The sequence below is a fragment of the Prinia subflava genome, chromosome 12 (assembly GCF_021018805.1).
Source record: "Prinia subflava isolate CZ2003 ecotype Zambia chromosome 12, Cam_Psub_1.2, whole genome shotgun sequence".
NCBI classification, from domain to species: domain Eukaryota; kingdom Metazoa; phylum Chordata; class Aves; order Passeriformes; family Cisticolidae; genus Prinia; species Prinia subflava.
In genome coordinates, this window is record NC_086258.1 from 11,599,284 (window position 1) to 11,619,545 (window position 20,262).

Here is a 20,262-nt window from a genome sequence, read left to right on the forward strand (position 1 = left end):
AACCTACCCTGCAAGGGGAGAGTTGCAGGGTGATTCTCAAGGGACTCTGCTGCAGTGGGGTGTGTCACTTTCTCCACATAATTTGTAAAGGAAAAGAACACCCCAAAGCTCGTGTCCTGTTCAGGTTCTATGGGCTTGTGCAGGTGCTCTGTTAGGAGGGAGCAGGCCGTGGTTTGGCTCTGAGTGCACAGCCCCTTGGCCAGCTGGCTGGGCTGCAGGGACATTGCTCTGGAGGAGTCAATCAGGGCACGCCAGGCCTGCTGTGGCTCTGCTAGTCAGGCTCACATGACCTCGTGAGCCACCCAGCTATTTCCAAACCTGCTGCTTGCTGCTGAAGGTATTTTGGTTAGAAAATATGCTATAAATGTCACAGGGAGGGCACAGTGAGGCTAGAGGACAACTGGGGGCACCTCTGTGTCTCTCAGCGAATGGGATGTGTCCTGGAGCGGTGGCACAGGCGTGGACAACATTTGTCTTGGTCGCCAGCTCCAGCTTTCTCCTGCTGTGCCCTGGGAGCTGAGCCCCAGCAGAGTCCTGATCTGGTGTTCCCAAGCTTTGGGCACAGCAAGAACAGGACGGAAGCAGAGGAGGCACCCACTCACCAAGGGATCAGGAAGGATTGTCCCTGGCAGAAGCGCAGCCAGGTGTGTGACACCTGTACCTACATGGAGGAGGATCTTTGAAGACACCTCCCTCCAGGGCTATGCCCCCACATGACTGAAGGTGGGCAGTGGCCACTGCTGCACCCCAACAAACCCAGCGGTGCTGGTGGCCTGGGCTGGTTGGTAACAGCTGCTTTGTCTTTTGGGGTGGGGAGGAAGGGAATCTCACTAGTAAAAGTTCCACTGGAAGATGCAGTCTAGAATTTGACTCTAATAGGCCCATCTCGTACAGCCAGTTGAACTGTGACCAAGTCTGAGCTCTGTAGTGTTTCTCCTCTGTTCCTGGGCAGAGACCCACTGTGCTCAGCTTAGAGGTGCCTCTCCTAGCCCAAGGCTCCCTGTGGCAGAGCAGGAGCTTAGCAGCCATCTGATGTACATGCCTAATTGCTGTTCCAAGAAAGCAGGCTGGAAGTGTTCTGTCCCCAGCACTGAGCTTGGATGCCCTGTGCCGTGTTCAGGCTCATCGAACCACAAGCAGATGCTTGGGCAAGAGATCGATGCATTTACCAGCAGACAAACAAGTGCTGGAGTTCTAAGATGTGTGGCTGACTCTGCTGCTGGCGTCAGGGCAAGGGTCTGCAGCAGGAGGGGCAGGGTGAAGTCCCTGACTCTTAAAGCAGCATAGGGATTTTTTCTGACACACCCACCTGAACAATCCCCATCAGCATGGCAGAGTACAAGATGCTTAAGCCTCTGACATGCTCAAACCTTGATGGAGAAAACAGTGGTTGCTTAAACCCTTGATGGACCTGAATGATTCCCCTGTGGCAGATGGTTCTGTTTTGGGTCATGACAGTGTAACTGGAGGGTATCAGAGGCAGGAGTTGTCTGGTGGTGGTGCTGTTATTCTGCTGTTTCTCTAAGGCTGCTTTGTAGTAGCCTGCCCTCAGCAGCAGCTGCTTCCCTGTCTCAATTAAGACAAGGAACACCAGGGACCAGCAGTGCAGGGTTCTGGTTCTGCACCTGTCTCAGGATCACCAGCAGCACCTCTGTCCTTGCAAGGAAACAGGGGACATCCAACACTCAGGTTGTGCTTCTGTGCTGGGTTGTGTGCTGTCAGCTGTGCCGGGCAGCACAGGTCCTCCTGCTCCTTTCAAGTTGTCCCCTGCAGCTACAGGAGGGTGACAGCTCCAGCTGTGTTTGTGACCACAGCCCTGGCACATCCACGCTGCCCTAGCCAGCTGGCACACGAGCAGCCAGTTTCCCGTGTTGCTGATTGTGTCCATGCCCCTTCCCCCAGAAGCGCCTGATGTTGGGAAATTGCTTCCAGGCTCCCCTGAAGGGCTACCCATGCAAGAGTAGATTTGACCCCTTGGATGGGCACATCAACAGGTGGGTGGTAAGATGAGACACCAACTTCTGCCCAAAAGTGGGAGGCTGCAGGCCTGGGCGGCTCGATTACGAAGCATCATGGCAAATAGCATGAGCTGCATGTCCCCAAAATAGCGCAGGGGAGTCTTTATAATGTGGTGCTCCCAGAGAGTCATCAGTCCTGGGCCAAGGGCCTGTAGGTGAGCTGCAAGTGCCAGGTGCCACCTCCTGCATGTGACTCAGGGAGTGCGGGACAGCACCGTGGCTGCCACTGCCCCGTGGCAAGAGGACACGGACACAGCCAGGGGCGCAGCAGGAGCGCGGAGCCAGCACAGATCTGTAGCCAGGAGACCCCAACAGGAGGAAGAGGAGACAGCAGTGCAGTGAGGGGCCGGGCCGAGGGCTGAGCACCCCCATGCCGCTGTGCCTGAAGGCTCCCGTCAGCATGAGGGACTATTGTCCCTTGTCGGCGCCGCGGTACGGCCGGTACGCGCCGCGGCGGAGGGCCGCACGCACCGTGCGCTTCCCCAACGACGTCGTCTTTCAGGACCACATCAAGCAGGGGGACCTGGAGCAGGTGGGCAGGTTCATACGAGCCAGGAAGGTGACACTGGACACCATCTACCCTTCTGGTGAGTGCTGCTGGTCGGCAGGGCTGCGGGAGAGCAGCGGCACAGCTTGGTGGGGCTGTGAGGGACACTGGAGCTCTGAGCTGTGGGTCCCCTTCAGCAAAATGGGAGCAAGCCAGATCCCTCCCTAGCAAGGAGCAGTGCCCAGCAAGGCACAACCGAGCACCTACAGGGTCGTGGGACCTCAAAGAGCAGCAGCAAGCACAGGTCGGTCTGTGAGCTCTGGGCAGAACCTTGGGGCTCCTACCTTCTCCCCAGATTGGGGAATCTGCATTTGTTCCTAGCTCTGCCTGCTTCTCACAGGCACTGCTCCCTCTTGTACGTCTGACTCTGGGGACTCATGGGGAAAGCTTCATGTTCTGTTTGCACAGCCTCACCAGCAACTGTTTATGGAACACCTTGATGTGTTCAGGCTGATGCAGAGCACAGATTTGTCCTTTTCTTGTGCTTGGCTTCAGCTTCTGCTCCCATAAGGCCATGGAGACAATGCCACAGCCTGGGCTCCTTTCTGTCCATACTGATTCTTCATTAGTGAGGAACTTCTGAAACTCAGGCAGAGCAGGATGCCAGAGACTCTTCTCATGTCTCCATGTGAGTCCTGTCCAGGACTCAGAGCAGCCGCTCTGACAGGCAGTTCCTCCTTCCTTCCTCTGTCGTGCCTAGCTGGGGCAACGGGTGCTGTGCCATCCCAGACAGGGTATTTATGTTGTGGAAGGGCAACAGGAATCCACAGCAGCTCCTCTGGCTTTCTCCGTCTTTGTTTCTTTCCCCCACAATCCTCTCCCTGAGGAGAGTTCCTGCACCCCTTTCCTGAGCTGTGCACAGCCTGTGAGTTCAGCATGGAGAGCCCTTCCCCAGGCCAGGGCTAACACCTCCTGTCCCTTCAGGCATGGCAGCCCTCCACGAAGCCGTGCTGACAGGAAACCTGGACTGTGTCAAGCTCCTGGTGAAATATGGCGCTGACATCCACCAGAGAGATGAGAACGGGTGGACGCCCCTGCACATGGCCTGCAGCGACGGCTACGCTGACATAGCCAGGTAAAGGGCTCTGAGGGCCTGCCGGCGCTGCAACGCCCGAGAACCGACAGCACCGGGCTGGAGCAGAGGCTGTGCGGCCCCTTCAGGGGGTGCCCGGTCCCGGCGCTGGGGGCTGCGGGGCCGGGGCCGCCCGGGCCGGCGGCTCAGCTCCGCGTCCTGCAGGTACCTCCTGTCCCTCGGGGCCAGCCTGGAGGCCACCACTGATGACGGAGAGAAACCCTCGGACCTCATCGACCCCGAATACGAGGACCTGGTGCAGCTGTTCGGAGCCACCGCGCTGCACTGAGCGGGCACGGCGAAAAGCGGCGCCGACAGCCTCGGGGCCGGGCCGGGGGGCTGCGCCTGCCCGAGGGCCTGGGCTGGGCCCGGGCGGCGGCCGGGCAGCGGCGCTCGGTATCGCGAATCGGGATCCACTTTGTACTTTTCCAATAAAGCATTTCGGTTACCGCCGGTCACCGCCGGTCACCGCCGCGCACGGGCCGGGGCCGGGCCGGGCCGCCTGGGGGGGTGCGGTCGCCGCCGGGAGGGGGCGGGGCTGCGCCTGCGCGCTGCGGCGCTTCCGTCTGTCCCGCTCGCGCAGGCGGGAGGGCCCAGGTGAGGGGCGCGCGTTGCCCGGCGACGGGCGGGGGGCGCAGCGCGGCCTAGCCCGGCCTCGCCTTCCTCCGCAGCCCCCCGAGCCCGTCCGGCCCCGCCGAGCCCCGCCGAGCGCCGCCGCCATGGCCAGGTGAGCCCCGCCCGGCCCCGGGCCCAGCGCGGCCCCGGGCCCGGCTCAGTTCCGCCCCTCCCGCGCTCCGCTTGCAGCTCCCCCGTGTCCCGGGTGGTGTACAACGGAAAGCGGAGCGGCGGCCCGCGCTCCCCCGGCGCCGGCAGCGAGATCTTCACGCCGGCCCACGAGGAGAACGTGCGCTTCATTTACGAGGGTGAGCGGGGCGGTGGCCGCTGGGTGGGGTCGCGGGAGGCTCGGGGCGGCCGAGGCGAGCGGCCCCTGTCCCTGTCCCTGCAGCCTGGCAGTGCGTGGAGCGCGACCTGCGCAGCCAGATGGGCTCCGAGCGCGGCCTGGTCGAGGAGTACGTGGAGAAGATGCCGAACCCCAGCCTGAAAGGTGCGGGGCACACACAGGGCACGGCGCCGGCTGTGCCGGCCCGGGGGTTGCGCGCGCCGGGCGGGGGCTGTGCTGCCTCTGCCGCCAAAGTCTCTCCTGTCTCCCTTGCAGCGTTTAAACCCGTCGACCTGGGTGATCTGAAGAGGAGGAACACACAGGATGCAAAGAAGTCCTAAAGCGGATCCTCCCTGCGGATCAGCTGCTCTCTTGAGGTCCTCAAGCAGATTTAATTTGAGATTTTGTGTTGATTTCCTCCTCTGGTCTGTCCTTCTAAAAGCCCGCGGGAGAGCCAGTCAGCTTTGGGGCTGGCTCTGAAGCTGCCTAAGGTCGAGGATGCTCAGGGCCTCACCGAGACTGCCCAGAGCCTGTTGCAAAGGATTACAGCCCCCCGCTCATAGCTTTCTCTGGCCTCAAACTGTCCTTCCCCACTTCGTGCTGAGCAACCCGATCCCTTATTCCCCTCCTGTCGCTGCCCTCTGTGCTAGGCTGGGCAGGGCCGAGGCAGATGCGCTGTTGGATCGGGCAGCACCGAGTCTCGCTTTCCCCTGTGCGCCGAGGCTCCGCAGCAGCTGGGGCTGGCTGAGGGCAGGAGGCACAGTCGAGTCTGTTCCTGTGCCTCCAGACACAGGGGCAACCCCTGTCCAGCCCCGCTGTGCAGCTGAGGGCTGGGCAGGCCATAGCCAGGCTCCTCCTAGTTCCACTGTGGCAGCAGCAAGTTGCTGCCTGGGCTGCTTGCTGCCAGAGCACGTGGACCACATCTGAGGCCACATTTTCTACCTGCTTAGATCAGGCCTGGTCCCTGTGGTACTGGAGGGGAAGCTGTTCCTCTCCCTACAGATGGAGAGGTGGAGTGTCAGCACCAGCCCCAGGTTCCTGAGCAGTGCTCGGAGGGACCTGGGCCACCTGCAGCCCCACAGGAGCTCCACAGCCGTGGGGCTGCACAGAGCAAGGCTCAGCAGCTCCGTGCCTTGGCAACGCTGCGGTTTTGTACTAACACCGTTTTCCAGATACACACCCTTGGAAGAGACCTGGCCCCTCAGCCCACCCTGGGTGGCTGTAGGTGGCAGATCCACGCCACAGGCACTTCCTTAAGCCACTCGCTCCTGGCACTGTGTGGATGGTTCCTGTGTCCTTGCCTGAGCCAGAGAGAGTGACTGTGTCAGCTTTGCCCACCTGAGCTGCTGGGCTGCTCCATGGGGAAGGGTGGCAGCCCCCTGCCCACCTGTGCTCCGAGCGGGTGGGGATGGGGCTGCCAGGCCTGCCCAGTACCAGTGGCTGTGGGGAGGGCTGCAGGGTCTTGGGGCTGCCAATACCTTTCCTTTGTTGAGTCCTTGAGTTGTACTGTACCCTTTCCTTTCTGTGGTATGTCACTTGAGGAGCATTGTAAATAAACTCTGGTGTCCTTTTGGGGCTGCCTTGGTGTGGTGCTGCCCAGCTCTGGGGTGTGGGCAAGGGGCAGAGAGCAGGAGCTGTGTTTATTTCTCGCAAAGGGGCCTTGGCCTTGCACTGCTGGGGCTGTTGATTTCCCTGCAGGCAGGTGCAGCGTTGGTGGCACCGTGCCCTTGGGCTCGGGCTGTGCTCTGGGCAGCCAGCATCCCAGGAGCCAGCATCGCTGCACCCAGGATTTAAATGTTGAGACTATTAATACCCTCATATCCTCTTCCCTCTCCTGCTTTAATGGCATTTAGGCTATACTTAGCATTGCTAGAATTTCTGCTTGAGTGCATCTCGACACTTGCCACGACCTTGCTTACCTCCCATCACCAAAACTTTCCTGCTGCTTGGCTCTGGCACAGCAAGACGGGAACTCAGCCCCTGTTGCCTCCGGAGCCACGCCAGGCCCTGCATCCCTGCAGCTGCAGGCAGTAGGGGACAGGCAGTGATGGTTGTCACTGTCACAGCCCCTCTCCTTTGACTCTTCTGGTGGGGTGGGCCCTGTGGTGTGGTCACGGAGCCTGACAGGCTAATGGGGCTGCCCTGGCTCAAAGCCCTTAGCACATCCAGAGCTGTGTCCTGTGTCCAGGGAGGCTGCTGTTCTGCTGCCACGAGGCCCAGCACTGTCCCCCTGTCCAGGCATCCATCTGGGGCCATCTCAGGTCTGCAGGACCCCCACATGCCCCTGGCCATGAGGGCCCCACTGCAGCCTCACCAGCCTCTGCCTTGTTTTCTTCTCTGCTTGGGCACAGTAAAGCCAGAGGCAAAGCAGCTGCTCGAGCTCTAATGAAATGTATAAAAAACATTCTATAAGCAGGTGATTTTTATAAAGACTGATGCCAAATTGCAGGGCAAGGACAGTGAGGTGGTAGGGGGAGGTGGTAGGTGTTAGGGAAGTGAGTAGTGAGGCCACAGGCCAGAGAAATCAGGCTGTTTACCTATAAAAATCGGCCTCATCAGGGTTTATTTCCCTGTGCCTTGGACACAGTACTTTTCATTAGATTAAAGGGTGGGAGGAGGAGAGGAACGTGTTTGTCATCAAATTAGGTGGTGGGAAGAGGCCTGGCAGCGGGCAGAATCGACTTAGGAGACCAATTTGTGGTGCTCAATTCCCTTGATAAAGTGTGAGTTTTCCTGCGAGGCGCCGCGCCTGGGGGTGCGTGGCTGTGCTGGGGTGGGGGCACTGCACGCGGTGCCCGGCTGTGTCAGGAAGGCACTGGCTGGAGGACATGGCCCAGGCCACCAGTTTGGGGGTGAGAAACTGCTTCAGCCCCATTCCATGCCTTGGAACGAACTCCACAGCCAGGGACTGGCACCATGGCTGCTCTGTGGTGGCTGCAGAGGAGTCTCTTTGCTTGTGGCAGTGAGGTACTGCATAGGCTGCCTGGAGAGGCGGTGGGTGCTTGGGTGCTCCATCCCTGGAAGCACTCAGCGCCAGGCTGGATGGGGCTCTGAGCAACCCAGTCTGGTGCAGGTGTCCCTGCTCACTGCGGGGGCTGAGCCAGGGGACATATAGAGGTCCCTTCCCACCCGAACCATCCTGCAAGCCTGGCCAGGCTGCTGTCAGCACCTTCGTCCCACTGGATACCAGGAATGAGCAGCTCCCATCGGGCAGCCGAGGGCAGCACATGCCTGTGTGTGTGTACACGTGAGTGTGTGTGCACATGTGTGTGCAGCTCTGTGTGTGGGGTGTGTGTGTGCACATGTGTATGTACACATGCACACGTGTGTGCAGCTATGTGTGTGGTGTGTGTGCACATGTGTGTATGTACACGTGTGTGCAGCTCTGTGTGTGGTATATGTGTGGGCACATGTGTGTGTGTGTGCAGCTGTGTGTGTGGTGTATGTGTGTGCACACGTGTGTACATACACATGTGCCCATGTGTGTGCAGCTCTGTGTGTGCACACGTGCAGGCTGTGCTTCCTGAACTGTTCCTTGGGGTGGGGGTGCCCCGAGTGCTGGCAGGATGGACACGGTGACACCACTGCCGGCAGTGCCAGGCCAAGGTCGGGGTGCTGTTCCAGCAGCTCTGCAGTGATGGGGAAGGATGGTGCTGCAGTCCTGCAGGAGCTGTGTCCTTGGGCTGGGGCCAGCCCCACTTCCAGAGAGGTCCCAGGAGCGGTGTTGCCTACCCACCCAGCTGTCCTGTAGTTACCGTGGTTTTTGGGGAGCTGCTGGCCAGATCATGTGGCTCTGTGGAAGCTGCAGGTGACCAGGGCTGCAGACACAGCCCTGCAGCCCAGGCAGTGCCCAGCTCTGGGACACAGCTGGCTGCTACAGGTGCTGTGGGACATGCCCTGGTGCAGGCAGACATCGTGTGCTTGCACAGGGCTCCTGGACACCAGGCAGACCCCATCCCTACTTGGGCTGTTGGGTGATGGGGGTTATGGGACATGGGGCAGTGCTGGGGGCTGCCCCTCAGCGCTAGGGGACACAGGACATTCCCATAGGACACCCATGGGCTGGGGCTGGCTTGAGGTCCCTGAAGGGTCCCCATCATTGTGTGGCACACCTATGTGTGGCACACATAGGGCCAATCTTGCTGGGCAAGGTCTGGGGACCAGCCTGGCCCCAGTGGGGTTGAGGGTCCACAGTGCGGTGTTGCCACAGCAACACTGGAGCGCAGGGCACAGCCCCGTGCCATGACCATATTTACCTTCCCAGAAACTGCTTCGTGCTCCAGCAATTTGCCTCAATTAGGCTCGTTACCGCGTCAGGAAGGCCGCAGTGACGGCAGCGGCTGTAGGGCCGTTGGCTCCGCGGGGGCTGCCTGGGCTGCTCTGGCACCATGGCTGCGAGCAGGGTGATCCCTGTCCCGCTCTCTATTCCTGTCCCCATTCCTGCACTTGGAGGCCTGGGCAGACTCCCAACCCTATGCTCCCCTTGCCCATTCTGCCAGTCCTTGTGTCCTCACAGCCCCACGGTGCTGCTGCCACTGCCCCACAACCCCGAGCCCACAGCCCAGACCCTGTGTCCCTGTCTCTGCTGCTCCCATCCCCACTGCCAGAGCTCAGCTGCCTCTTGGGCGCCGGGTCCCGCTCGGCCAGGGCAGACAGCAAGTTGTCGAGTAAACAGAGGAAAATTACTGTGTGCTGGGCTGGGCTCTGCTGCCGGAGCCAAGCTCTGCGTGGCCTGGGCCATTGCTCCTTTCGCCGTGCCTCGGCAGCCCCGCTGATGCCTTGGTGTGGCGTGGGACCCCGCCGCACGCAGCAGACAGTGCGGCTCCTGACGGCTGGCGGGGGAGCCAGGGCCGCGGCCGTGCCGTGCGGGTGATGCTGCAGAAGGGTGGGATTTACCGAGGGGGCGGCCGCCTGCCCGGTGTTTACTGCGTGGGACTCCCACCCCCTGCTCAGCACGGGCTGTGTACGGGACTTGGACAACCCCGCTCGGGGCCCGGTGGCACGGAGTGATGGGCAGTGCCCACGGCCAGGTCCGTGGGCGGTGGGGGTCACGGCAGGGCGGCTGTCCGTCCCGCTGCCACCCCTCGGGCAGGGTGAACCCAGCCGGGGAGCAGCACCGGCCTAATCCCCACACACCAGGCGATTGTGGTGCCCAAAGCTGCGGCATCCGGGCTTAGCGCTCATGTGCGCGGCACAAGCCTCTTAGGCCAGCGCTGTGAGCCCGCCACAGCCAGCCCGGCCTGTCGGCACAGGGGTCTTGCAGCCCCACACCCCACTGCTGCTCACGGATTCAGCGCTGCCGGCGGCTGATGCCCGGCCTCAGCCTGGGCCAGCTACCGGGAGAGCGGGGGTGCCGCGGGCAGAGCCAAATGATTTAATTAACGGCTCCTGGCAGCGAGAGGACAGAGCCGATTAGCGGCCAGAGGAAAGCGCGTGCTGGGGGAGCTGGAGCCCCGGCCGGCAGGGCTGCAGTGGCTGCTGCTGCGTGTCTGCCCTCCTCCCTTGTGCAGCACTGTGGGGCAGGCAGTGGGGCAGCAGGGCTGCTGGGCTGGGGGTCAGGCAGTGGGGCAGGCAGAGGGGCTGTGTTCTGCTGCAGCCCATCCCTGCCAGGTGACTCAGCTCCCCATCCATGGCTGTGGCTTGGGAGCATCCATGGGGTGCTTGGGAGCACGGTCCATGTGTATTCCTAGTCCCCACAGCCCACAGAGAGGCACACACAGAGCTGGCCCTGCAGCCCAGCACGGGCCCACACCTATTTACAGATATGACAGATAAATTACAGCACTGCGCACAGGGACTCGAAGGTGCATGAGGGCAGCACTACAGGACAAACTCCCACCCCCACAGTTGCCCCTGGCCCCACAGTTCCCCCTTCCAGAGGTCCAGGTCCCACTTGCCTGCCTCACTGTGTCCATTGTCCATGTGCCCAGCGCAGCACCCTCACCAGGGTGGCGGGTCCCAGTGCCCGCCAGCACCTGGGGAGGATGGGGCAGGGAACGGCGACATCCCAGCGGCTCAGCACAGCCCTCCCACCTGGCTGTGGGCTCAGAAGTGGCTCTCGGCCGTGGTCTCAGGAAACTCATAACAGTGGTGATGGCCCCCCAGGGCAAGGTGCTCGGTAGCGCTGCGCCCACTCCTCTCCAGGCGCTGGGAGCTGGGGTGGGGGGCCAGGCTGCGCCCCAGCCCGTTGGCGCAGCCACTCACCAGCTGGTGCTTCTCGCAGGTGCTGCCAGCGCCGTTGCGGGCGCTGGGTGCATGGCTGTAGGTGTGCTTGTACTCCTCGGCCAGGTCCTTCCCCAGCTTCCAGCGCTGCCACCGCTTCAGCAGCTCTGCCTGCACCTGCGGGCAGCAGCTGTCAGTGTGACCCCGTGCCCCTGCTGCCCCTGCCCCCAGCGTCCTGCTCACCTCCTTGTTGACGAAGCAGTAGAGAATGGCCACCAGCATCCCCTGGGAAGAGAGAGGAGAGATGTGAAGTGCATAACCAGACATCAGTCTAGTCCCTCCTGAGATTGAGTCTCTCCATGGAGGGCTGGTCCTGTGAGGGCTGGGCTCACCTGGAAGGAGCTCAGGAAGAGGTCAAAGAAGAGCTTGACGTAGCGCAGTGTGCCCTGGGCGTGCTCGTCTGTGATGAAGGCAAAGACCACCTCGTGGATGCCCAGCAGCGGGATCAGCGTCAGCGTGGACTTGGCCAGCCTGCGGGACAGGGGTCACCGGGTGGACACACCTGCGTGTGCACCGTGGAACACGGGCTCAGCCACGGCCAGCACATACCTGAACTTGTAGTCAGTGTAGCGCATCTGATGTGCACGGAGCTTGGAAACAAGGATCTGAATGATGCGGATGAAGATGAAGAAGTTGATCTGCAGTGGAATGGAGTGAGCCATCAAGGGCACAGGCAGAGGCAGAGGCAGACAGGACACCTCTGTTCCCCTGCCCTCAGCAGCCCCTTTCACAGCTATCTTGGGGCCTGTGAGAGCGACAAGCAAGGGGCTGCAGTGGGCTCACCAGGATGGCCAGGAACACGGGGAAGCGAAGGATCCACCAGAAGCCCATGTTGTTGTTCGTGGACCAGCACCTGCAGAATGGAGGGATGGGGACTGCCGAGAAGTCCCTTGACCAGGCGGCTGCTGTAGCCAGGCATGGCATTGGCAGCCTGAACCAAGCAAGCACTACGGCCCAGCACCCTGCTCCTTGCATGGGCAACGGTGTGGAGTGACTCCAGGGCCATCACAATGTCCCTACTGTCCCACATGCACCTACCTGTGCCCTGTGCCCCCCTCCAGCCAGCAGCTGGAGCTGGTACTCACTGTATGTTTTCGTAAAGGAACTTCACAATGACCCAGGGAATGAGGAACAGCATGGGCGCTCCTGAGGGGAGGTGAGCAGAGGACAGGTGAGGCACAGGGGGGGACAGGGTCAGGGGGGCCAGTCTGCCCACACTCACCCCAGCCGATGCACAGGTAGAGAGTGAAGTAGCTCCTCTCGGAGAAGACGGCCACCACCAGCAGGTTGTGCAGGTAGATGCCTTCCACCAGCAGCCAGCAGTAGTTGGCCACGATGCCGTACTGCATGAAGACCGTGGCTGCCCGGCAGCCTGCAGCTGCCTGTGGGCAGGGGTCAGGGCTGCAGCACTGTCTGTGTGTGTGCCTGTGCCCACCAGTGCCCCAGCCAAGCCCCAGCCCCACCAGCACGGCCTGTCCCTGCCGGTGCCGCACTGACCTCGTCGCTCAGCCAGACTTGCACGTTGTAGCCGTCGATCTTGTCACTGTAGTGGGTCTTGAGCAGGGCGTCGATGACCAGCACAGAGACGCCCTTGAGGATGAAGGAGGCGAAGAGGTTCATGTGGATGTAGTTCCTCATGCAATGCAGCTTGCTGCGGATTTGGGGACCATCGTCAATGCCTGTGCATGGACCCCCGGCCTCCAGCTGCCCACCCTGTGCACGGCCATGCCCAAACTCCCACCTGAAGCCCAGCAGCAGGGCCAGGGCAAGCAGCAGTGCACACAGGGACACAGAATAGCCCACAGTGTACATCACCTTGAAACTGCCATAGGTCTTGGCAAATTTTTCCTGGAAGAGGAAGGAGCAAGTGAGGGCATGGGGCAAATGGGGGGCAGGCAGGACGGCAGGCAGGGACCACCACACCCCTGCTGCCCAGGTCTGCCCACCTGCGCCTTTAGGTCCTCGTCATCCTGCTCACACTGTGTGGCATCGCGCAGGGACTGTCCCTGTGGCCCTGTCACCCACTGTCCATCTGGCCCACAGGTCTTGAAGACGTGTCTGTGCTTCACTGTGAGGGGAGGGGATGGTGGGGTATGCCAGCCCCAGCGCCCCCGTGGGCCGCGTGCACTGGCCCAGGTGTGACCGCCTGCAGCAGCACACACACAGCACACAGGTGTCCCTGGGACACAGGTGCACACGTGTGTGAACACACTGCACAGCTGCACACACTGCACAGGTGTACGTGCACACGCGCCTCCCCGCTGTTACCTTTCTGGTACCAGGGCAGGAACCAGGGGCAGGGCACACTGGCTGTGCTGTTGGGCATCGTGTCAGGCCAGCACGAGAACTTGTCGAAGGTGCGGTTACAGACCAGTTCTGCAGAAGGACAGGAGCTGGTGGCGCTTTGGCTTCACCCTCTCTCTGGGTGCCAAGACCTCCACTGGCCCCTCTGTTTTGCCCCCCATCCTGCTGGGACCCTGTGTTGGCTCCTCTGCCCCATCACAATCTCAGCAGGACCCTGTCCCCACCTGAACCCCACCGGATCCCCCACAGGCACTGACCTGTGGGTGCAGGCAGGCGGCTCATGTTGCGCTGGCACTCTTCACTGTACTCCTTCCATCTCTCAACAACATTATCCGTGATCTGGGCAGAGGGACCCTGCGGGCACCAGGGAGCATCACCCATCACAAGTGTCCTGCTCACAGGGGCCACCATACTGTGCCAGGCAGTGACCCTAGCCTGGCGACAGCCACAGGCAAGGGCAGGCTAATATGCATGTCATGCCATTCTGTGCCATGTCATGCCATGTCTTGTGGATGGCAGAGGAGGCAGAAAGGAGCATCAGCTGCTGTACCACATGCCATGGTGAGGGGATGCAGTGGGATGGGGTGGATGGGTGGCAGCCCTGCGTGGGTAGCGGGCCGAGCATGGGGCAGAGCACCCTCGAGTGCGACAGCCCATCCTTACCTGGCAGCAGAGCAGCAGTACCAGGAGGGTGAGGAGACGTGGCTGGGACATCCCTCCTCTGGACCACATGCATGGGACACAGCACAGGGCACACGGCTTCCTACTGGCCCTCAGCAGCTTCTCCACCCTGGTGGTGACGGCCCTGGCATGTGGGCAACCCTGTGCAAGATGCCTGGTCACGGGGACTCCTGGGACAGAGCTGGAGGACATGGGGCTGGGGGCAGGTGGGGTTGGAGGCAGCCACTCTGGCACAGAGCCAGCCCCAGTCATGACGCCTCACTCCTGTCCCCATCCTCATCTGACACTGCTAGGTGTTCACATTCAGCTATTTGCTTACTCGTTTTTGTACCAAGAGCCTGCATTATCCTTCCCAGGATGGCACTGGGACAGTGACTGTGCAGGTTGTCTGCCCACCAAGCCAATTTCAGCCCCTGTGTGGCTGGAGTGCAGCGGCAGTGCTGCCTCCAGACGCCCACAGAAAACCTGGGCTGGTGCCACCCCACACTGCTGCTGGGACCCTGCTGTGTGTCATTGCTAAGTCCTGAGAATGCAGGACCCCCGTGATAGAAGGGACCCCTCCTCCACCCTCTCAGGCAGAGAGACTGGCCCCTGGGCTCCCCCTGTCTCCATGGACTCTCATGCCTGGGCTGCTAACACCCAGCCATGCTCTGGCAGCAGCACCCACTATGGACAGCAGTGGCCAGGGAGCCACAGAGAGCACAGGGGCCAGCAGGGATGGGGACACTGGCCATTTACCCACAGGGATCCTGGCTCATGGGGCTGCTGTGGCTCTAGGAAAAGGTCATCGGGGCTGTGCCCCTGTGGGTCCTTCAGCCCCAGCTCCAACCAGTGACATGAGGCCTTCCCTGACATGGTGTCCGGGTGCTCCACAGAGCTCACGCGGTGCCATAATTCCCTCCATCCCCCTAAGCCGGTTATGGGGCTCCTGAGCAGGATTTTGGCTCTTCCCACAAGGGCCCTTTATGGCAGCAGCCCTATGGCAGGGCTGGCTGTGTGGGGTGAGGGCACACAAGCTGGGGGGGATGGGAGGGACAGCAGTGCTTGTGCCACCACAGGCACTACGGCATCACCCCCAGCCCCTGGGCTCTCCCTGGGCACCAGCCACAGCGTCGTGCTCCCCGACTAGTTCTGCTCCCAGGGCTCGCTGCTCTGCCTGTGCCTATTTTTATCCCTGGGAAAGTCGTGTTTCCTCCACCCGTGCAGACCCACTTGCCATGTCGCAAGTGGCTGCTGGAGAAGCTCATTAATCAGCGCATGGGGCTCCAGATGCAGCTTGGGGAGCAGGACCTGCCATGGCCTTATTTAGCCAGTCCCAGGACAGAGAGAACTGTCTCTTGGGACAGCTCTCACTGGGTGGGATCTGTGAATAGGGACCTTTGTTGGGTGCCCAGTAGCCACCTGGAATTCCAGAATTTCTGTTTTTGTCATCACTCCACCTCAGCCCCACCCCAGCCCCACCAGTATCCCTGTCCTAGTCTCTCCCATCCCACCTTAGGATCCCTGTCTCTTTCCTCCCACACCCCCATGCCAGCATCCCTGTCCTTGTCCCCCTGCTAGCCTGATCCCACCATCTCTGTGCCTCCCTCCAGCCCCACATCATCCCTACCTGTCCCATCCCACTGCTGCCTATGCCCCAGTCCCACGGGAAGATCCCAGTGCCCGTCCCTGGCCAAGCATCAGTCCCTGCCCTGGTTGGGAATGCTCCTCCAGGTCCTTGGGTCACAGTGACTTGCTGTCAGCCCCTCTGCGCAGCCGGGGAGCAACTTTGGGGCAGAGGTGTCGCTATTTTTAGTTGCTGCAGTGGGATTTAGCAGCAGGGAGGCCTCTGCCCTGGACTCCCCCCATCTGGCAGCCGCTGCCCAGCCCTGGTCCCACTGTGGCCAAGCCGGGCAGACTGCACTGGGTGAGGGGTCCTGGCACGGGGGCCAGTCATGCTCCTCACCCCAGCATGGGTCTTCCCCCTCACCCTGCCCAGGCCCTTTGTCCCAGCTGCCTGTGGCGCTGCACAACTGGGGCACCATGCCAGATCTCCACTACCCACAGGATGAGGGGTGATGTGCCCACAGACAGGGGGCTGCTTCCAGCAGAGACGTGGAAGTGCAGAAGTAGCCATGGACCAGCTCTCCCTGGTCTGGTGCCAGTAGGCAATGGCAGAGAGGGAGCAGGGGCTCTGTGTGGTGGAACAGCAAGCTTTGAGGTGGCTGGGACCACTCCCCGGAGCTGGCACTGCCCAGTAGCAGTGCCTGCAGTGCCTGGGGTAGCTGGACTTGCTGCGGCCCCTCTCAGCTGTGCCCTGGGTGCCAGAGGCAGCACCGCACAAGGGACCTGGCCCCATATCCTCACCACCTCCTCCCACTCTGCTGTGCCCAGCTGGCTCCCAGTGCCACATTCCCTGCCCTGGCACCTCATCCCCAGCTGGAGACAGTCTTTGGGGAATCCCCCACCACACCAAGTCATAAGCAGTGCGTGGAGAGTGCTTGGCCTGTGAATTGGTGCCTCTGAGGGGCTGCAGTGCATGGCAGCGGGTGTCCAGGGGACTTTTGCCCCATGCTAGTGTTGGTATGTTCCTGTGTCATGGTTCTGTGGCTACTGACCTTCATGGAGCCCTGGCTGCAAACACCCAGTATGGCTCCACTTGGAGCCATGGCCATGAAGAAGACACCTTGTGCTGGGAGAGCAGGAACAAGGAGCCAACACTGGGATGGCTATGTGCAACACCACTGCTGGCAGCCCCAGTGCTGGGGACTAGAGTGGTCAGACACAGGTACCATCATCTGCCCTCACAGTGGGCTGCATTTGCCTTTCCCAAGCCAGCAGTGCCAGCCCTGCAGCCACGGGGGCAAAGCAAGGACCCCTGTTCCCCCTGACTGGTGGCCCTGTGGCCCCCAGCTGACCTGCAGATCATGGCAGCTGCCACTGGCCCCAGGGTGGTCAGGAGTCAGGGGCCAGCCCAGGCAGGGTGCAGGGCAAATTGAGGACCTGAATGCACTGCTGCCATGGCATTGCACCAAGACATAGGGAATGGATGGGAAAAGGCCTGCGTTAGAATTTTCTCCCCATTGATGGGTGTGCAGCCTCCATGCTACCCTGCAGCAGCTCTGTACCAGCATGGACCCTCACTGGTGGCTGAGTGCCCAGCCCTCCTTAGGAAGAGGCTCTCTCCTCATCCCATCATGGTGAGTTTCCTCTGGGGATTTTGCCACCCCATGCCCTCTGGCTTTGCTGCCATTGCACGTGTGAGAGAACGAGCTCCACATCTGGGATCACTGCGGCCAATAGTCATGTGGATCAGTGGTTTGGTAAAGTCTCCATAGGACACTCATGGGCATCTGCAACGTGACCTGGGAGCACCTTGGCACAGCCACAGCCCTGCACAAGTGCTGTGAGGCTGGCACAGCCCCTCAGAGCCTGGTCCCACAGGACTCCTGCCTCCCTGATGGGGTGGGCACCTGGCCTCGTGTGAGCCCAGCCCTGCACGCAGCACGGCCCCGTTGGCTTGGAGGCAGCTGTGGGGGCTGTGCAGCCTCTGGACACAGGGATTAGCCCCCCGTGCGCTAATGCGGTGCTTTCCACGGCTGGCTTGGCTTTGAGCTTGGAGCTACATGCCAGCACGGCAGGGGCTTGGGCACTTGGCAGGGGAGGGGACGGTGCTGGGCCAGAGCTGATGCAATGCCAGTGCCAGCCTAGCCCTGCAGATGCTGCTCCACTTTCCACCCAGGACCACGGCAATCGGGGCAAGGCTAGGAGAGATTGCCACGGCAGGGAGGCCCAGGAGGTCTGTCCTGCACTGTCCCTGCCCTGTGTCCGTGTCGGAAGCTTGGGGATGTTTCCTATTCCCTTTCTCCATTCTTTCCTTGAGATCTAAGTACAAGGAACTTTGGCAGCAGAGGAGCAGCTGAGCAGCCTGGAACAGTCCTTGTGCTGCAAGGCTGTGACTTGTTTGCACAGAGCTACATGATTGTGGAAGCCCTGAGCTCGGCACATGGAGAGAGCCGACGTCACCAGGCACTGGTGATGTTGGATTCTGTGTCACCTTGGACCAAGAAAACCCAAACCAGCCCTGACAGTGTTCTCATCAACAGCAGCATAGGATGCAAAGAGGACAAATGCTCTTGCATCACCTCCACTACCACCTGGTCACCACAAGGCATGGTCAGGGGGCACCTGCACAGTTGCCCTGTACCAAAGAGGGACCATGATACAGCCTGGCAGCAGCCAAATTACCTTGCTGCCCAGCTGGCTCTGGCAAGGGGATGCTGAGCCACACAGCACCTCATCTGTGGCTCAAGGAAAGGGCTGTTTTTGTTCATCACGTTGCATGAAAACCTATGAAACACAGAAGGAAGGCACAAGAGGGTCGGTGTGACACGTGTGGTTAGCATGTCACAGGGGAGGCACAGGGGAGGCACAGGCTGGGAAAAGCCTAGGAAAAGGTCAGTGCAGATAGGCCACTGCGCACACTCCCCTGCACTGGGAGCTCCACACCCGCCTACCCAGCCAGCAGATCTGCAGCCCTGGGTACAGCCAGACACCAGCCCCAGCAAGGAAGGGGGTGCTGCGGGGGCCACACATGCCCAGCCCTCCACTGGCACCCGCTGTGCACTCGCCCCAGTGCTGGGGTAGATAAACAAGGACATGGGGATGCAGGACAAAGCAGGATGCAGTGGTGGAGCAAAAGGGGATGGAGCTGAGCAGCCATCCCATCTCCCCTGTGTCTGCCTTCCCCTGCCCCTGTCCTTGCCTGGAGATGCTGTGCTCAGTGGCTGGTTTTAGCCCTGTGCGGCTGATCAGGGTTTGTGGTCACATTTTTTCATTAACTATTTTTAATCCACATTTTGCCTATTCTCCATTCAGCCTTTTCTTTTTTCCCCTCTCTAGGCAACAGAACATTAAAAAAAATGCACCACAGTGTGCGGAAAGGAGCAGGATTGGTGGGAAGCCACAGGAGCTGGCAGCTGGGGCAGCACTAACACGCTGACGAGGGGTCCTGCAGGCCCTAAATTCTCCCGCTGATGCACAGACAAAATCACTGGGGCAATCACTGAATTTGGTGTGGGTCAGGACACCCACGGCAGGCGCTGCACGGGGCAGGGCGCTGTGCCTTGGGATGCACGGCTGGGGCTGAGCAGAGCAGATGCTTCGTCCTCAGGGCACCCTGTGTGAGGGGAGCAGAGTGACCCCCGCGGTCCCTGCTTCCCTCACCACCCCGAGAGGAGTGCAGTGCCCGGCAGAGGGGACCTGCAGCAGCTTTGGAGATGCACTTGCAACCAGGAGGACGGCAAGGTCACATACCCGACATGTCCTGGTTAAACAAAGCCATTTACCAACACCGTGTTGACACAGCAGAGCTCAGGACAGAGTCACAAAGGGCACTCGCACCAGGCCCCCGTAATACCCAGCGAGCCTGGGGAGAGCTGGGAGCTGGCAACGTGTCCCCTGCTTCGGCCCCTCAGCAGGGGGACCTGCGGGCACCGCTGTGCCCACTGCAGGGAGACCGCGCGCGTCCCACCCCGACTAAGGGCTGCTCCGGCAATTATTCCCAACGGAGTTCAGCTGGAATCACCGGCCGTGGGCTCACCACAGCCAGGGCAGAGCCCAGGGGTGCTGTGGTCTGACGGCAGCGCCCCTGCCCAGGGACGGCAGCGGCAGCGGTCGGAGGAGAAGCAGGCACAGCCCTGCTGCGACCCCAGGCTCACAACAGCCGTCACCCAAGGGCTCATTTTCCCCGGGGCCAGCGCCCAGCATCGGGGCGGCTCTGGGAGCTGCTGGTCTAGGGTCCCGGGGCTCACTTCGTGGCCCCGGGGTTGCGCAGTCGTCACTTGAATCCACATCCCCGCGACGGGACGTGCGACATCCCGAGCTCCGAGACAGCGGCTGTGGGCGCTCCCTGCCCCCCTCCCTCCCTTCCCCGTACCTGTCGGGGCTGGACTCGCGGCAGCTCCCGAACGCATCTCGGGACCGGCGGGACCGGGTCCGGCGCGCTCGGCGAAAACTTTACCGGAGCCGCGACGGCAGCGGCTGTGGCGACTCAGGGGGAGGGACCGGCTCGGGGGGTGGGACCACGGGCACGGAGCCGCGTCCCGCCGCCCGCTCCTCCCGCCGGCACGAGGGGGGCACAGCTCGGTGCCCCAGCCCCGCCCGGGTGCTTGGCGCTGCCCCCCGCATCACCGGCGGTCGTTCCCGGGAGGTGCGGGAGCACCGCCGCTTGTCCCTGCCCCGCCCCACTCCCGGGCACCGGCTCGGCTCGGCTCGGCGGCGAGGACGGGCGGGGGCAGCTAGACCGCGCCGGCCCCGAGGGAGCGGGCCGGGGCTCCGTTCCCCGGGACGATTCCCCGGTCCCAGCGCGCCGCCCGCTCCTGTCGTGCCCTCAGGGACCCGGACGGATGTCGGCCGCCGCCAGCCGCCTCGACACCCGCGCTCCGGCCGCCGCCGGCGGGGACGGGTCAGTGTTGGCCGCCGCTGTCCCGCTGCAGGT

The 20,262-nt window shown here is 61.8% G+C and overlaps 3 protein-coding genes across 3 annotated transcripts; 2 read left to right on the top strand and 1 right to left on the bottom strand.

Annotated features, from left to right (window-relative positions):
- The first annotated feature begins 84 nt into the window (after positions 1-84).
- Positions 85-3,673, top strand: PPP1R27 (protein phosphatase 1 regulatory subunit 27). Its single transcript, XM_063408833.1, has 2 exons — positions 85-2,605; positions 3,490-3,673. Exons 1-2 carry the CDS (start codon positions 2,389-2,391, stop codon positions 3,642-3,644), a joined length of 372 nt encoding a protein of 123 aa, XP_063264903.1. The 5' UTR covers positions 85-2,388; the 3' UTR covers positions 3,645-3,673.
- A 155-nt stretch (positions 3,674-3,828) lies between these two features.
- Positions 3,829-6,154, top strand: MCRIP1 (MAPK regulated corepressor interacting protein 1). Its single transcript, XM_063408832.1, has 4 exons — positions 3,829-4,364; positions 4,442-4,560; positions 4,644-4,742; positions 4,854-6,154. The coding sequence occupies exons 1-4, from the start codon at positions 3,844-3,846 to the stop codon at positions 4,916-4,918; spliced, it is 804 nt and encodes a 267-aa protein (XP_063264902.1). The 5' UTR covers positions 3,829-3,843; the 3' UTR covers positions 4,919-6,154.
- A 4,016-nt stretch (positions 6,155-10,170) lies between these two features.
- GCGR (glucagon receptor) lies at positions 10,171-18,267 on the bottom strand. Its single transcript, XM_063409396.1, has 13 exons — positions 13,767-18,267; positions 13,361-13,457; positions 13,068-13,175; positions 12,746-12,867; positions 12,541-12,647; positions 12,297-12,450; positions 12,022-12,181; positions 11,885-11,945; positions 11,583-11,652; positions 11,349-11,437; positions 11,132-11,270; positions 10,983-11,024; positions 10,171-10,916 (listed from the first exon to the last, which is right to left on the bottom strand). Exons 1-13 carry the CDS (start codon positions 14,034-14,036, stop codon positions 10,623-10,625), a joined length of 1,713 nt encoding a protein of 570 aa, XP_063265466.1. The 5' UTR covers positions 14,037-18,267; the 3' UTR covers positions 10,171-10,622.
- Positions 18,268-20,262: the final 1,995 nt, after the last annotated feature.

What these genes read in the sequence shown, in the direction of transcription:
- PPP1R27 (XM_063408833.1), top strand. Translation starts at nt 2,389, where the DNA reads ATGCCGCTGTGCCTGAAGGCTCCCGTCAGCATGAGGGACTATTGTCCC. An exon ending in GGACACCATCTACCCTTCTG is followed by an intron (nt 2,606 to 3,489) that starts GTGAGTGCTGCT and finishes CTGTCCCTTCAG; the next exon opens with GCATGGCAGCCCTCCACGAA.
- MCRIP1 (XM_063408832.1), top strand. Translation starts at nt 3,844, where the DNA reads ATGACGGAGAGAAACCCTCGGACCTCATCGACCCCGAATACGAGGACC. An exon ending in CGTGCGCTTCATTTACGAGG is followed by an intron (nt 4,561 to 4,643) that starts GTGAGCGGGGCG and finishes CTGTCCCTGCAG; the next exon opens with CCTGGCAGTGCGTGGAGCGC. An exon ending in GCCGAACCCCAGCCTGAAAG is followed by an intron (nt 4,743 to 4,853) that starts GTGCGGGGCACA and finishes TCTCCCTTGCAG; the next exon opens with CGTTTAAACCCGTCGACCTG.
- GCGR (XM_063409396.1), bottom strand. Translation starts at nt 14,036, where the DNA reads ATGACTGGGGCTGGCTCTGTGCCAGAGTGGCTGCCTCCAACCCCACCT. An exon ending in AAGTCTGGCTGAGCGACGAG is followed by an intron (nt 12,182 to 12,296) that starts GTCAGTGCGGCA and finishes CCCTGCCCACAG; the next exon opens with GCAGCTGCAGGCTGCCGGGC. An exon ending in CTACCTGTGCATCGGCTGGG is followed by an intron (nt 11,946 to 12,021) that starts GTGAGTGTGGGC and finishes ACCTCCCCTCAG; the next exon opens with GAGCGCCCATGCTGTTCCTC.